The sequence below is a fragment of the Neoarius graeffei genome, chromosome 15 (genome assembly GCF_027579695.1).
Source record: "Neoarius graeffei isolate fNeoGra1 chromosome 15, fNeoGra1.pri, whole genome shotgun sequence".
Classification (NCBI taxonomy): domain Eukaryota; kingdom Metazoa; phylum Chordata; class Actinopteri; order Siluriformes; family Ariidae; genus Neoarius; species Neoarius graeffei.
In genome coordinates this window covers 40490061-40507654 of record NC_083583.1, presented here as the reverse complement: position 1 = coordinate 40507654, position 17594 = coordinate 40490061, and the positions used below count along the sequence as shown (strand labels likewise).

Sequence of the window (17594 nt, the reverse complement as noted above, 5' to 3'; positions counted from 1 at the left end):
TTATTCAGTTCAATCTAAATTCTTTTAAGTTCTTTAAGAGAAGACAGCTAAAACAATTTTTACCAGAACCCTGCCTGGTTTCATTCCTCGACCCAACTTTACATTACAGGGCAGGCCATTAGTTTGCTGGGCTTGATGTTGGTGGAAAACCTGTCTTTTAAATTTATGAAAATTACTCACCAAAATTGAAGTTAAAGTTTAGTTTTTACCTTAGCTTTTTTGCCTTTTTGGTGTCAATCTTTCAATCATTCTTTAGTTGACATTCAAGGAATAAATTGCAAAAAACAAGCTGGAGGTTTTTATTTTAAATATTGAACTCAACACTTACCTCAACCAATACTAAACTGAAATAAATAGTATAATGTAACAACAAAATAATAATAAAATAAAATATCATAATTAGATGTAAGAAACCACTTAAGATAACACCAAGGCAACTAACAATAATGAAAAAGCATTACCCTAATTGGTGCAAAGCCTGCATGCCCTATCAGAACATTTAATTCTGCGTGGCTTCCTGAAAAAAAAAACTCAAGTGCCCTATCGTAAGGGAAGTCATTGGGTTCGGGACCATTTATGGAGATTCGTAAGCAGGCTGCCAGGTGTTCCCCTTGGAGCCTATTCCTGAGGTCTGTTTTAATCTATGGATAAAAAAGTACATTTTCTTCATCATCAAAGCACTAAAAATTTCCATTACATCAAAAAAATATACAAAGGAATACTGAATTTCTATGTGCTTACCCTATTCATAGCTGAGAAATCTCGCTCGCAATTCTACTTCTCTAATAAAGATGTTTCTTAAAATATTCAGATTTTATGCTTCAGATAGCATCAACTAGGCATCCCCGCGAGTATAACAACATTTTATTTAGGCTAGTGGGAAATCCTTATTTATTGTGAATGTCAAGCCATTATTAATAACTTGCATGAATGCTGAAGCGGGATAAACGGGATAATGCAATAAGGCCGGTTCCTCGCGTCAAGCTGCTACTGTATGCATCAAAATTGGTTTGTAGCCTGACTCAGGGATGTCCGTTTCATGAAGCCAAGAAGGTTATGATAAAGCTCATCACGAGCACGACGTAGGCTACCTTTTAAAATAAGGGGTCGGAAGGCGAATCGGGAAGGCTGCGTTATTTTTAATTAGCCTAACAGGCCTACTTGCAGTCCGGGTATATGCGCAACGGCAGGCCTGTGTACACGCCTGTCCGTCTCTCTCTCTCTCTCTCTCTCTCTCTCTCTCTCTCTGTGTGTGCGCGCGTGAACAAGAAGAAAGAGCACTATGAATGAACGGAACGATACACAACGGAATTTTTATTTTTTTCAAAATCGCGAGTCTGATTGTGTGGCGATAGGAATCCATTGTGTGGCGCTGCGCCACACAATGGTCTATGTATGGGAAACCCTGCACAGATATGTAATATTGGCTCATTTTCCTTAATAAATAAATGACCAAGTATAATATTTTTGTCTCATTTGTTTAACTGGGTTCTCTTTATCTACTTTTAGGACTTGTGTGAAAATCTGATATGCAGAAATATAGAAAATTCTAAAGGGTTCACAAACTTTCAAGCACCACTGTAACAAAAGCATGAACTAGTTTTTCTATGTCATGTAGTGACATTATATTTCTTATCTTAGCAATATTTCTGAGATGAAAGAAAGCTATCCGGGTAATGTTATGAATGTGAGTTTCGAATGAAAGTCTGGGGTCAATAATCACCCCGAGATCTTTTACTGCTGCACGTGAAGTTAGGGCGTAATTTTGGGTAGGGACGCTAGGGACGTGTCCCTACCAATATTCAGCCGCTACTGTGTAATCACGATCAATAAAACCGATGTCCTAGCCTGAGCAATGATTACATGGCACACAAAGGGTTAAATCTATGACACTGCTAATAATCCCCCCTCTAACGTAGATATCATTCTCTGATTAGCTACCTATTTTTCGCTAACTTGCATGGTTGGCTATCCCAGCTGTCACTCCATCTGCTGTAAAAGCAGCACACTTCCCACAGCAGCCGTGACTACCCGCCCATCAACCCCCCGTATCTCACACATACACACAGCCATGGATGGAGATGTAGGGAGAGGTAAGGGTGGGATTTGAACTTGCAACGCTGGGATCCAAAGACCAACTCCCTAACCATTAGGCCTCATTAACCTATAAGATCTGCATGACATGAAATTATGATTGCTAATGGAAAAAAAAAACACCTTTTGGAAACTCTGCCTTGGATCACTTTTGTGTCCCCACCAATGTCAAAATCAAAGTTACTCCCTTGACGTGAAGAAACAGAAACACCATCCAGAGTGACTATGTAATCAGAAAACCTACTTCTAGCTGTATGTGGTTCTAGTACAAGTACTTCAGTCTTGTCAGAGTTAAGCAGAAGGAAGGTAATAAGCATCCAGTGTCTAATGTCCTTCACACATTCCTCAGTTCTATTGAAAGTCTGGGGTCAATAATCACTCTGAGGTCTTTTACTGCTGCACGTGAAAAAACAGAAAGGCCATCCAGTGTTACTGTGTAATCAGAAAACTTACTTCTAGCTGCATGTGGTCCTAGTACAAGTACTTCAGTCTTGTCAGAGTTAAGCAGAAGGAAATTAATAAGCATCCAGTGTCTAATGTCCTTTACACATTCCTCAGTTCTATTAAGCTGGTGTCTCTCATCAGGTTTTGCAGAAACATACAATTGTGTGTCATCAGCATAACAGTGGAAACTAATACCATGCTTACGAATAATATCACCCAGAGGTAACATATATAAAGAAAAAAGCAGTGGAACCAAGACAGAACCTTGTGGAACACCAAACTTGACCTCAGTATGTCTAGAAAAATCACCATTTACATCAACAAACTTATAGCGATCAGTTAAATAAGACCTGAGCCAGGAGAGGGCCGTTCCCTTAACTCCCACAACATTTTCTAGTCTATCCAGAAGAATGGAATGGTCAATCGTGTCAAATGCTGCACTAAGGTCAAGCAACACAAGTAGCGAGACACAGCCCTGATCAGACGCCAACAGTAGGTCGTTTACTACTTTAACCAGAGCTGTCTCTGTGCTATTATGAGGTCTAAATCCTGACTGATACATTTCATGGATGTTATTCCTGTGTAGATATGAGCATAACTGCTGTGCCACAGCTTTTTCAAGGATCTTGGAGATAAAGGGGAGGTTTGATATTGGCCGATAATTGGACAGCTGACGGGTCGAGGCCAGGTTTTTTAATCGGGGTTTGATAACTACTGGTTTAAAGGATTTGGGTACATAGCCAATTCTAAGGGAGAAATTTATTATTTTTAGAAGCTGTTCAATTGCTTCTGGTATTATCTGTTTGAAGAGTCATGTACGGTAGGTAAGGGATCTAGTACAAAAGTTGAGGATTTTGATGTGGAGATTAATGAAAGTATTTCGATTTCTCTAAGGGGAGTAAAACATTCTAATTGCTGATCTGATGCAGTTATATTGTTAACTACAGGATCACTTACATTGTCTGACCTTAAATTAGTAGTTTGAATTTTTTGTTGGATATTTTCAATTTTGTTATTGAAAAAATTCATGAAGTCTCATCTCATCTCATTATCTCTAGCCACTTTATCCTGTTCTACAGGGTCGCAGGCAAGCTGGAGCCTATCCCAGCTGACTACGGGCGAAAGGCGGGGTACACCCTGGACAAGTCGCCAGGTCATCACAGGGCCGACACATAGACACAGACAACCATTCACACCTACGGTCAATTTAGAGTCACCAGTTAACCTAACCTGCATGTCTTTGGACTGTGGTGGAAACCGGAGCACCCCCACGCGGACACGGGGAGAACATGCAAACTCCGCACAGAAAGGCCCTCGCCGGCCACGGGGCTCGAACCCGGACTTTCTTGCTGTGAGGCGACAGCGCTAGCCACTACACCACTGTGCCGCCCATTCATGAAGTCTTTACTACTATATTTTGCAGGTGTGCATGTGTCTATAGTGGTCTTTTTCCTAGTTAATTTTGCTACAGTATTAAATAGGAATCTAGGATTATTTTTGTTATCCTCTATTAGGGTGGAGAGATGCATTGATCTAGCAGCACTAAGAGCTTTTCTATACTTCAGAAAGGTCTCCTTCCATGCTAAATTGAATGCTGCCAATTCTGTTTGACGCCATTTATGTTTTAATTTTCGAGTGGTCTGTTTTAAAGCGCGAGTGTAATTGTTATACCAGGGTGCTAACTTCTTCTCTCTAATAATTTTTTCTTTTAAGTGGCGCTACATTATCTAAAGTATAGCGGAATGTTGACTCTAAGCATTCAGTTGCCTGGTCAAGTTCTGCGGGGTCTGACAGTGATCCAGTCAAAGTTGACAGCTCTGGGAGATCATTTATAAAGCTCTGTGCAGTAGTTGACGTGAATGTGCGTTTAATACAGTAGCATGGTGAGGTGCATATATTATTATTACTCAGACATATTTTGAATAAGAAGAGATAATGATCTGAGGTAACTTCAGACTGTGGAAGTATGACTATATTTTCTGTATTTAACTCGAATATTAGTATTAGATGACCACCATTGTGGGTCGGTCCTATGACGTTCTGATTAACCCCTACTGAATCTAAAATGGACACGAACGCTGTTTTCAGAGGATCTTCAGGGTTATCGAAGTGAATATTAAAATCTCAGACAACTAAAGCTTTGTCTAAGGAAATAACAAGGTCTGAGATGAAATCCGCAAATTCAGAAAGAAACTCAGAATATGGCCCTGGGGGCCTGTAAATAATAAGTAACGGAACTGACTGGGTAGACTTATTTTTCGAGGCTACATACATTTATATGAGTATGAAGAATTTCAAACGTATTAAATTTATAACCGGAGTTTTGTGTTACACCTAGGTAATCATTATTTTTAACAATAATTGAACAGGTCGTGTGTTCAAATCCCACCACTGAGCAAAAGACCCTTAACCTTCAGTTGTATTCTGCATTAATTTTAAGATGTTTTTTAAAGCATCGACCATATGGGCAAATGTACTGGATTATGGGTTATTTTACTTTATGTAAGATATTACAGTACTTTACTGAAAATATGTTTGCAGTTGTTTATTGTCATTTTTTACAATAATTTGCTGTTAAATTAAAAGTCTTTTTTTTTTCAGATTTCATATAATTAGAGGTTTAGTTTTTTTCCAGGGACCACTAAGATTTGATCATCCTAGTTTTTGTGATTACAGCAGCGGTTCTTAGGTACAAGTCTATTGTATGCAGATGAGACTATCCACTAAAAAAATGTCAAAAGGTGTGGGATGTGAGAACTTGCAGACTCCTCCATGTCTGGTCATTCAGGGAAAAGTCATGTCTAGACATCTTGGTTATCACAGGTCATCCAGGCCAGGAGTTTGGAAAAGACCATGCAGGACCTGCAGAGACCATGGACAGATTAACGGGGTCTGCTAGCAGCAATATGAGCTTAGAGCAGATGCCAATCACTCACCCTTTGACCTGTTCAGGGACGGTAGCTCCTGAGTCAACATTGTCTTGCATTTGCCGTCACGTCTGCTAAGAATGTTTATCCATGAGCCTGGCTAGTTCTTTATAGGTTTGAAAACTAAGCTGGATGCCGTTGAAGAATTTCCTGCTTTGGAGGTCCCGAGCTGACGTGTTTTTTTATGACCTTTTACCCTGCTCCAAGATCATGCTTGGTCCCTGCTTCATTTGTCTTGAGATATGTGGCCGGTAATATGTCAGTGACCTACAGGGGTCTGACTCTTGAAAACGTCAAAAATCCTAAAGCTGCTTTTACAAGGAATTCGCCAAAAATGCACCTCTTGACATTGACCTCAGTGAGAACATGTTGACAGACAGCAGGCTCCTTTAAGCATGGCAATGCTTAAAAAATATTCTCACGCTACTGCAGTCATTAGAGTACAGTCATTAAACAGTCATTGTACATTACGTGTTAAGTATATTATGTGTGTTCTAAACTTGTTTCGTACCTGGGCGAACAAATACCTTTAAAATTGCCTTTGAATTTCAGTTACTTGAATGCAACCAAATATTAATTAGGTATAAAATTAGCATAATTTTATACAACTATCAGACAAGCAAACATTCATGTTCATACAGATTATGCACAGGGTTTTTCAGGTTCCTATTATTTAATGTATGATTTGTAACATTAAGACTTTCCAGCAATTTAGGTCTGACCATACTAGTGAGCTGGAAAAATTGTGCCTTCTGACAAACCTAATGCCTTGGTCACAACCGGCCGTACGTGTTCCTATGGCCGGTCTACGTGCAAAAACGCAAGAAACGCACGGAGGGTGCGCGTGTGACGTGCTGATTTTCGAGCCGTAGACTGGCCGTAGACCGGCCGCAGAGGTTCTTTGTCATGTCAAACAAACTCTACGGGCGCTTATGTTTTTTTTCAGGTTGCAAGACAAACTTACGGCCAACGTGCGTCTTTCTCCACGAACAAAAAAAACGCAGCGATTTGGGAAACGCCAAAAATCACACGGCCAAAAAATCGTACGTCCGGTTGTGACCTAGGCTTAAGCCATTCTTTGTTAAAAGACAAGGGAAACACTTGTGTCTATACATTTGGGTTTGAAGTAAAGCATGGGATCCGAATGTTTTGGAAATATAAATATTATGTAAATTTGAATAGACTAAAAGAACATATGGTAAGGTGCAGGACAAATCAGTATTTTTATTTCAGTATACTTCTATGCAGCTTTTATATTTTGTATAAACATGAAAATCTAAACAGGAAAGGTCTTAAGGAAATATCAACAGACTAAGCTTAGAAACAGGAGCGGGGTTGGCATTCATATGTTTTTATGATGTAATTTGTATTAAATTTGTATGAAATCCAACCAAAAAAATTGGGGCGGCACGGTGGTGTAGTGGTTAGCGCTGTCGCCTCACAGCAAGAAGGTCCGGGTTCAAGCCCAGCAGCCGGCGGGGGCCTTTCTGTATGGAGTTTGCATGTTCTCCCCGTGTCTGCGTGGGTTTCCTCCGGGTGCTCCGGCTTCCCCCACAGTTCAAAGATATGCAGTTAGGTTAACGTGGAGTGGCCTTGGGCTGAGGTGCCCTTGAGCAAGGTACCGAACCCCTGACTGTTCCCCGGGCGCTGTGGTATGGCTGCCCACTGCTCTGGGTGTGTGTGTGTGTGTGTGCGCGTGTGTTCACTGCTTCAGATGGGTTAAATGCAGAGGATGAATCTCACTGTGCTTGAAGTGTGCATGCAGGGGCGTTGCACCAAATTCTGGGCCCTATGCACAAGCAGTGGCCATGGGCCCCCCCAAAAAAAAGTTCAGCAGTTAACAATGCTGAAAGTATCTAACAACAAGGTCGTACTACCAGTCCAGTCAGTTACGTAGCCACACATTAACCTAACAACTCTTAAATGAATAAAAAACCCTAATCACACAATACGTCACTGAATCTTTGTTTTATTTGCAGAATGATTAAAAGTTGTAACAGTAAATGCCACCAAAGGTCACCAAACACAATAGGCCTGCATGAAAATTGAGCACCTTTGCATTGGGCTGAAGAGAACAGATTTTTATCAAGTAGCTTATTTATTACATAAAAGAAATGCCATTTCCAGATTTCTACATTAACAAAATACTTCCTTTAGAATGAAAGGTAAACAAAACTTGACTCTCTTGTCATTTTTCATTTTAAAAAGGACAAAAAGAAAACAGGCTTCCACAAAGTGCTAAACACTGGAATTTATACCCCAGCTATTAGCCTAATTATGTTATGGCCCAATATAATTTAATTTTCGATTAGTATACTATTGCAATGCAGACAAAAAAGGCAGCATGTTATTTCTAATTTTGTGTTGTGCAGTTTTTAGCACTGACAATCACGGTGGTATTGAAGCATTTATAACCACGGGTGTTCATTTAATGTAGGCTATTTGCTTTCACACTTGGGTTCACCTTTCTTGGGAAAGAAGTTTGTGAGCAGTTGCTTTCCCTCATTTCTTTTCTTGTCTCTTTCCTGCCTCTCTTTTCGTTTCTAAAAACCGGATTTTGTTTTCTTGTGCATCATCTTCCATAGCACAGATAGCCTACCATGCGCAGGTGCTGCTTCAGCAGAATGAACGCTACGTTAAATGCGCTTAGTTAAAAAGCCCGGTGAAAGCGGACTAAACCATTTCGTGCAAAGGGGGGGCCTGTCCCCAGACACCATATGTAGGCTTGGACAAACAATTCAATCCATTAATCAAACGATTTATTTACCCAAAACATTACATTTACATTAGTTAGCAACATATATTGTGATCTTTAAATGGTATTGATATTTAAAGGAAAATAAAATTACAGACTCCTCAAGGGCCCTCCCCCCACTTGGGGCCCTGGTAACTCAGTCCCCCTTTTGCCCCCACTACAACGCCCCTGTGTGCATGTAACAAATAAAGGCTTCTTCTTCTTCTAAAAATTCTGGCCACAAACATGCCTACAGCAAACCAGGAATGACAAAATATTCTTATACAAGCAGCCTAAGGGCGTAGAGTTTCCTAAGGTTGGGATTTTACATAATTTTTCGCAAATGTGCTAATTTTAAAGCCAATAAATGGGATCTTACTGGCTGCTATAAAAAGTAAAAGATCGCCTCACATGCACAACGTAATTTGTGGTTTATTATAGCAAAACTAAAAAGGGTTCTTTGAATGGTTAATTGTTCAAGCTTTCTAAAAGGATTTTAATTGGAACCATTTCTAAATAAGGGCATCAGAGAGCCAACCCCTTTAGAGCATTTATGTAGGTGGTCCTTTTTTCCGAAGATTGTAGCTAATTAGTTAATGTAGTGAACCACTCTCTTCCCTCCAAAATCGTATTACGACCCCACCATACTCACCTGGTGAGGAAAATTGCGAGGTTTTTTTGCAACCACTGCTAGGAGAAACAGCAAACTCAGGAAGTGTAATGGCTCAAACTCAAAGACCTGTCAGCTACGTTCATGGCATTTAGTGGAGGCTGATGCAGAGAGACGTCTCGGGGAGATCCATTTTGACAGGTTCCTTTTATTCTCTGTATGTAAGAGCTCATTTGTCATGTTGTAAGGGCAAGTGTGTTAGGGTGAGAAATGTGACCCTCTGGGTCCCCCCCCCCCCCCCCCCCGATAGCTGGTGCTCCATCATTGTCTGTCCTGATAGCCACGGCTTTGTTTTCCACCACCACTCCCATGTACTTAAGTTAAAATTGTTTTCTTTCCCTCCTGCCGATTCTCAGGCCTTTCCCACCATTTCTTTTTCCTGTTTAAGCCTCTAGTTTTTTATCTCCTTCACCCTTTCACCTCTTTGCAATTGCTCTCTTGTTCATGTGCTTTCTATCTGTGTCTTTGCTGCTCATGGACTCTTACTCTGCTTTCGCTTCTTCTTCTTCTTCTTCTTCTTCTTCTTCTTCTTCTTCACATTTCTCCTCTCCCTTATGTGTCTTCCTGTTGTCCTCGTTTTTGTCCTGTTATTTCTCACCTGTGAGTCATTATTTCTGGAATACATTAAACTATCTACAAACGTGCTCTCCTGAGACATCTTGATTTCTGTAGAAGAAGATTCTCTCTGTGTGTGTGTGTGTGTGTGTGTGTGTGTGTGTGTGTGTGTATGGACAGATGGATGTACATCATTGCTTGTTTGGGGCCAGCAGGCGTAAACAGGTGCTGATAGAAATAAAGCGGCTTTAGCAGACAGAGCTTGGATTTCCCAGTGGACCGCAAACTGATTTTTGTTTAAATCTCACATCAGGATGTAAGCAGGAATAAAGTGTGTAAAATCACAAGTTTTGCCACATGTGAAGGTAATTTTGTCCAAGCTGTTATGTAGCAACAGGAGTCTATCACAGCATGGAAACTGGTTCATTTCACTTCAGATAGTTCTTGGTTCTTGGTACTAAACAGAACCCATTCTCAGAATGGTACAAATGTTGTTCTCTCAGAAATGCTGGATAATTGGGGGAGCGTTAAACACATTAATCTCATGTGGTCAGACGTTTTTACATTAAAACCTTTAAGTGGGGCTGCAGAGCTGGAACTCGGCCAAAAACAGCTCAGAATTGCTGAGAGAACTGCACCATTTTCTGTGACGCCCCTTGAAAAGTGTGTTTTACGCTTTTTATACTACATTTACAGTGGTGCTTGAAAGTTTGTGAACCCTTTAGAATTTTCTATATTTCTGCATAAATATGACCTAAAACATCATCAGATTTTCACACAAGTCCTAAAAGTAGATAAAGAGAACCCAGTTAAACAAATGAGACAAAAATATTATACTTGGTCATTTATTTATTGAGGAAAATGATCCAATATTATATAGCTGTGAGTGGCAAAAGTATGTGAACCTTTGCTTTCAGTATCTGGTGTGACCCCCTTGTGCAGCAATAACTGCAACTAAACGTTTCCGGTAACTGTTGATCAGTCCTGCACACCGGCTTGGAGGAATTTTAGCCCATTACTCCGTACAGAACAGCTTCAACTCTGGGAATGTTGGTGGGTTTCCTCACATGAACTGCTCGCTTCAGGTCCTTCCACAGCATTTTGATTGTATTAAGGTCAGGACTTTGACTTGGCCATTCCAAAACATTAACTTTATTCTTCTTTAACCATTCTTTGGTAGAACGACTTGTGTGCTTAGGGTCGTTGTCTTGCTGCATGACCCACCTTCTCTTGAGATTCAGTTCATGGACAGATGTCCTGACATTTTCCCTTAGAATTCGCTGGTATAATTCAGAATTCATTGTTCCACCAGTGATGGCAAGCCGTCCTGGCCCAGATGCAGCAAAACAGGCCCAAACCATGATACTACCACCACCATGTTTCACAGATGGGATAAGGTTCTTATGCTGGAATGCAGTGTTTTTCTTTCTCCAAACATAACGCTTCTCATTTCAACCAAAAAGTTCTATTTTTGTCTCATCCATCCACAAAACATTTTTCCAATAGCCTTCTGGCTTGTCCACGTGATCTTCAGCAAACTGCAGACGAGCAGCAATGTTCTTTTTGTAGAGCAGTGGCTTTCTCCTTGCAACCCTGCCATGCACACCAGTGTTGTTCAGTGTTCTCCTGATGGTGGACTCATGAACATTAACATTAGCCAATGTGAGAGAGGCCTTCAGTTGCTTAGAAGTTACCCTGGGGTCCTTTGTGACCTCGCCGACTATAACACGCCTTGCTCTTGGAGTGATCTTTGTTAGTCGACCACTCCTGGGGAGGGTAACAATGGTCTTGAATTTCCTCCATTTGTACACAATCTGTCTGACTGTGGATTGGTGGAGTCCAAACTCTTTAGAGATGGTTTTATAACCTTTTCCAGCCTGATGAGCATCAACAACGCTTTTTCTGAGGTCCTCAGAAATCTCCTTTGTTCGTGCCATGATACACTTCCACAAACATGTGTTGTGAAGACCAGACTTTGATAGATCCCTGTTCTTTAAATAAAACAGGGTGCCCACTCACACCTGATTGTCATCCCATTGATTGAAAACACCTGACTCTAATTTCACCTTCAAATTAACTGCTAATCCTCGAGGTTCACATACTTTTGCCACTCACAGATATGTAATATTGGATCATTTTCCTCAATAAATAAATGACCAAGTATAATATTTTTGTCTCATTTGTTTAACTGGGTTCTCTTTATCTACTTTTAGGACTTGTGTGCAAATCTGATGATGTTTTAGGTCGTATTTATGCAGAAATATAGAAAATTCTAAAGGGTTCACAAACTTTCAAGCACCACTGTACACTAAAGCCACATCAGCTTTAAACCTTTATATTAATTCATAACTATTTTTTTGGGTGATTTTCATGAACGATTACAGAGCTGAACGATGACAGTCTGGTTCTCTTTCAGTCGAGTCACTTGGTATGGTACATGTCTGGTATAAATGTGTGAGCAGGGCTAAGCTGCCTGTCTTTCAGAAATAAAAAGGGCTTCAATTTCGGCATGTACATCAGATTCTTTCTCGTTCATAAATGTTCGAAGGTGGATAATTTTGAGCTTTTGTCGAACCAAGCACAACAGTACCACTAGTGGTCTTCAGAGAAATACTCAGAACAGGATGAAGACGTGAGAAGTGAGGTGTGGGCTGATTTTGTTCTAGACCAGACTGTAGAATCATGCAGTGACAATTTTGTTCATGTAGTTTTTTTTAAATTATAGTACATAGGGCCAAATTACTCAATTCTGATTGGTCAATCAAGGAGGGCTTTTTTTCCTTAACACGGGGCCGTATTTCTGAAATGCTATTGGCTAGTTCGTTGCTTGGTTACGGTTACAAAAATTAGCAAATTTTGTCAACAAAATGGCTGACTCTGCCGACTCAGCAATGCCACGTTTCGCTATATTTGACGAAGAAATGATAAACCAATTGAAAGCTGCAAGCGAAAAAGAAAATACCAAAAAAAAAAGTACGAATTTTTGGCTTTCCGTGTTTAAGAAATGGGCCGCAGAAAGACAAATAAATGACTCTCTAGTGGCATATGAATGCTGTGAGTTAGACAAGGTGCTATCGCAGTTTTATGCAGAAGTGAGGAAAGAAAATGGGGAAAACTACGAACCAGACTCTCTTAAAGTAATGCAGGCTTTTGTAAAGAAGTTCCAATAAAATTTTGTTAACCACTTTCAAAATCCTCGTGTCATGTCACTGTGTCACGATGAAAGACGCTTTAGAAACTGATTCAAACGTGCAAGATAGTCTCGCACCCTGATTGGTTCAGAAAACGTGAATGACAAATATTGTGAACTTGAATGGCTTCCGAAGTATGAATTTGGCCCTGTATATTATAAACAAGTAATCATATGGTTCCTCGTAAAATTAAGGATCAGTTTCACTCTTGGTTTCAAAGTTTTGAAATTCGAAATCACTCGTGAAATTAATCCTTAATTTTACTCGGCCCCATACGATTACCTATACAAATATATATTTTTACATGCAAATGAACATGAAGCATGAACTCCATAGAAATCCAGTGAAACCACATAATCACACTGTATATAAAGTATGTTGTGAACTTAATATAATCCTGTGACGGAACCTGTAGTTTCATAGAAACGCGTATAAATGGATATTCCTTCAAATTATTCAGTTGAATCAGTTTCCCTTCAGTCATCACCTCTTTCCATTTACAGTGTTTCTGGGTATTTATGTGCTAGTACTATTGTGTATATTTTAGTGTTATTGCTTATATTTTGTCTATGTTAGTTTTGTCAACCTGTAGTATTTTATATTTTGTTGTTATAGTATTGATGTGTTTCATATTCCTTAGTTTTAGTCTACTGAATTTGTTTAACTCTATTGCTAAGTTTGCTACTTGGCAAGTTGAGTTAGTGGCCTTGTGAGCCACACTACACTGTTGCAGAGATACTTCTGGAACCAACACAGTTGAAAAGGTGGACTGTCACTGATTTTGTACTAATGGCTGATTGCTGGGTCTCGTGCTCAGGTTGTTAGATTAAGGTTACCATCGTACGTCACTGAAACTTCAGGAATTAAACATACATTTTCCACAGCAGTCATGAATGGTGTTTTCATTAATATTTGTACAAGATCTCACAGTTGAACACTTTTGATGTGTTTTGTTTATTGGATGTGTTTTGTTTTATTTCAGGCCCAATGTGTGTGGTTCTCGATTCCAGCCTTACTGCTGCCCGGGATGGAAAACGCTGCCTGGTGGAAACCAGTGTATAGTTCGTGAGTAGTACCACTGTGTCTCATGACTGAGAGCTGAAGTAGTTCAGGAAGTTTTTGTTTTGAGAAGTGGGTGATGTGTTAAGGGGTCCAGAAGGGGAAATGGAAAAGGGGAACACCTACCTGGATGACTAAAGTACAAATATACATGGAGCAGCTCCCCTGTCCGTACTCTGTAACCTCAATTTAAAGCTATCTCCATAAACTCTCAGCTTATTACTTATTTATTTATTAAGTCCACGGGAAAGCCTTGGTCTAAAGGTTAGAGAAGCAGCTTTGGGACCAAAAGGTTGCCAGTTCCATTCCCTGGACCAGCAGGAGTGGCTGAAATGCCCTTGAGCAAGGCACCTAACGCCTGTCTGCTCCCCAGGCTGCTCTGGGTATGTTGTCTGTTGCTCCAGATGAGAGTGCCTGCTAAATGCCAGTAATGTAATTATTTACATTTAAGTGTAGTATTTAGTAACTAGGCGGCACGGTGGTGTAGTGGTTAGCGCTGTCACCTCACAGCAAGAAGGGCCGAGTTTGAGCCCCGTGGCTGGCGAGGGCCTTTCTGTGTGGAGTTTGCATGTTCTCCCCGTGTCCGCGTGGGTTTCCTCCGGGTGCTCCGGTTTCCCCCACAGTCCAAAGACGTGCAGGTTAGGTTAACTGGTGACTCTAAATTGACCGTAGGTGTGAATGTGAGTGTGAATGGTTGTCTGTGTCTATGTGTCAGCCCTGTGATGACCTGGCGACTTGTCCAGGGTGTACCCCGCCTTTCGCCCGTAGTCAGCTGGGATAGGCTCCAGCTTGCCTGCGACCCTGTAGAACAGGATAAAGCGGCTACAGATAATGAGATGAGATGAGATTTAGTAACTACAGTGAAATTAATAGGTGAAGTGTGTGGTGGGACAGTGAGGACTGTAAGTTTGGACCCTCTGATGGGTCCTAGCGTTTACAGAATACAGTAATAACTAATCTATTGGAATCTTTAGCTGTTGATTTATCGTAAAAAAAAAAAAAAAGACTTGAGAGCACTTGAAAAACTATGAGAGCACTTCAGTTCTGCGAGCACTGAGACATGCACACTTCCTTTCTGTTCATTTGTGCTAATACTTATTTTTAAATAAGTATTGCTCTGTGCTCTCAGGTTGATCACCCTTGCGCTCTCGATTGAAGATACTATTTAAACATATCACATCTTAAACATAGCACAAAGAGTTTATCTCTCGCAGCACATGGCAGCAATCAGTTTAACCCTTTGATGCAAAACATGGGTCAAAAGTGACCCGGCTGAGGTTTTATCTTCTATATCTTTGCAATAAATTAATTCCATCATTCAGTATTTAAGGTATTCCTCAATTAACTTGTTTTTGATCATCATACATCCTTATTTCATTTTTTCCTTTCTTACTTTTTGAATAAAAACCCTTTTTGTATCACTACCCTTCTATAGCACAACATGGGTCAGAAACGACCTGCATTCATTTTCCAGGTTATTTCATGTATGGCTGAGTGTTTCTATGATATACTTTTGAAATAAATTCATTTTGTCATTTACTTTTCCAAATATGCAGTAAAGATCTTGTTTTTGTTTAGCACAAATCATCATTTTTATTTTTCCTTTCTTAAGTTATGAACAAGCACAGCTTTTGTAATTCTACATCAAGTTTACACACATGGGTCAGAACCGACCCGCATGCATTTACTCCAGCGTTTGGTGGGAACTGTGAATTGTGCTTGTGTCAGACATTTCACAGCTCAGCACAGCGCCCTTTGCCCATCTCATACATGCAAGTAATGTTTTTCAATTGTTCTAACATTACCTTTGAAAAAAAATTGATTATGTTTAGGTTACCTTGAGAGTGAGTAGCTTACTTGTCAGAAAGTTACAAGTAATTACTATTAGCTACCGAGCTGTTGACATATTCTACTTTAGTTAGCTAATTGTATTGTAGTTGGCTTAGCTAACTACAGGGAGTGCAGAATTATTAGGCAAATGAGTATGTTGACCACATTACCCTCTCTATGCATGTTGGCCTACTCCAAGCTGCATAGGCTTGAAAGCCTCCTACCAATTAAGCATACCAGGTGATGTGCATCTCTGTAATGAAAAGGGGTGTGGTCTAATGACATCAACACCCTATATCAGGTGTGCAAAATTATTCGGCAACTTCCTTTCCTTTGGCAAAATGGGTCAGAAGAGGGATTTGACGGACTCAGAAAAGTCAAAAATAGTGACATATATTGCAAAGGGATGGAGCACTCTTAAAATTGCCCAGCTTTTGAAGCGTGACCATCGAACAATCAAGCGCTTCATTCAAAATAGTCAACAGGGTCGCAAGAAGCGCGTTGAAAAAAAAAGCGCAAACTAACTGCCCGTGAACTGAGGAAAGTCAAGCGTGAAGCTGCCAAGATGCCACTCGCCACCAGTTTTGCCATATTTCAGAGCTGCAACATCACTGGAGTGTCAAAAAGCACAAGGTGTGCAATACTCAGGGACACGGCCAAGGTAACAAAGGCTGAAAAACGACCACCACTGAACAAGACACACAAGATGAAACATCAAGACTGGGCCAAGAAGTATCACAAGACTGATTTTTCTAAGGTCTTATGGACAGATGAAATGAGAGCGAGTCTTGATGGGCCAGATGGATGGGCTCGTGGCTGGATCAGCAAAGGGCAGAGAGCTCCAGTCCGACTCAGACGCCAGCAAGGTGGAGGTGGGGTACTGGTATGGGCTGGTATCATCAAAGATGAGCTTGTGGGACCTTTTCGGGTTGAGGATGGCGTCAAGCTCAACTCCCAGTCCTATTGTCAGTTTTTGGAAGACACCTTCTTCAAACAGTGGTACAGGAAGAAGTCAGCATCCTTCAAGAAAAACATGATTTTCATGCAGGACAATGCTCCATCACACACATCCAAGTACTCCACAGCATGGCTGGCCAGAAAGGGTCTAAAGGAAGAAAGATTAATGACGTGGCCTCCTTGTTCACCTGATCTGAACCCCATAGAAAACCTGTGGTCCCTCATCAAATGTGAGATCTACAAGGAGGGGAAACAGTACACATCTCTGAACAGTGTCTGGGAGGCTGTGGTTGCTGCTGCACGCAATGTTGATCGCAAACAGATCAAAACACTGACTGAATCCATGGATGGCAGGCTTTTGAGTGTCCTTGTAAAGAAAGGCGGCTATATTAGTCACTGATTTGTTTTTTTGTTTTGTTTTTGAATGCCAGCAATGTATATTAGTGAATGTTGAGTTGTTATATTGGTTTCCCTGGTGAAAATAAATGAGTGAAATGGGTATATGTTTGTTTTTTGTTAAGTTGCCTAATAATTATGCACAGTTATAGTCACCTGCACACACAGATATCCTCCTAAGATAGCTAAAACTAAGAAAGCCCTACTCCAACTTCCAAAAATACTCAGCTTTGATATTTATGAGTCTTTTGGGTTCATCAAGAACATAGTTGTTTTTCAATAATAAAACTAATCCTCAAAAATACAACTTGCCTAATAATTCTGCACTCCCTGTACATAGTTAATAAATAAATAACTGGCCCCATTCACTGCTAAAGTAATTACTTGAAACAAATTATTATTATAGTATTAAGACATTTAATTTTAAATCACACTTGGATGACCCATGTGTAGTAATATAAAAAGTATTTTTGTTCATAAAGTAGGAAAGAGGGTGGCATGGTGGTGTAGTGGTTAGCACTGTCACCTCACAGCAAGAAGGTCCGGGTTCGAGCCCCGCGGCCAGCGAGGGCCTTTCTGTGTGGAGTTTGCATGTTCTCCCCGTGTCTGCGTGGGTTTCCTCCGGGTGCTCCGGTTTCCCCCACAGTCCAAAGACATGCAGGTTAGGTTAACTGGTGACTCTAAATTGACCGTAGGTGTGAATGTGAGTGTGAATGGTTGTCTGTGTCTATGTGTCA

General features: G+C 40.5%; 1 protein-coding gene across 1 annotated transcript in view; it reads left to right on the top strand.

The window, feature by feature from the left end:
* fbn2b (fibrillin 2b) overlaps positions 1-17594 on the top strand; it is a 175173-nt gene that overhangs the window by 18442 nt on the left and 139137 nt on the right. Inside the window, exon 3 of the mRNA XM_060941303.1 lies at positions 13598-13680. Coding sequence (XP_060797286.1) covers positions 13598-13680 — 83 coding nt within the window. The remainder of the gene's footprint in view (positions 1-13597; positions 13681-17594) is intronic.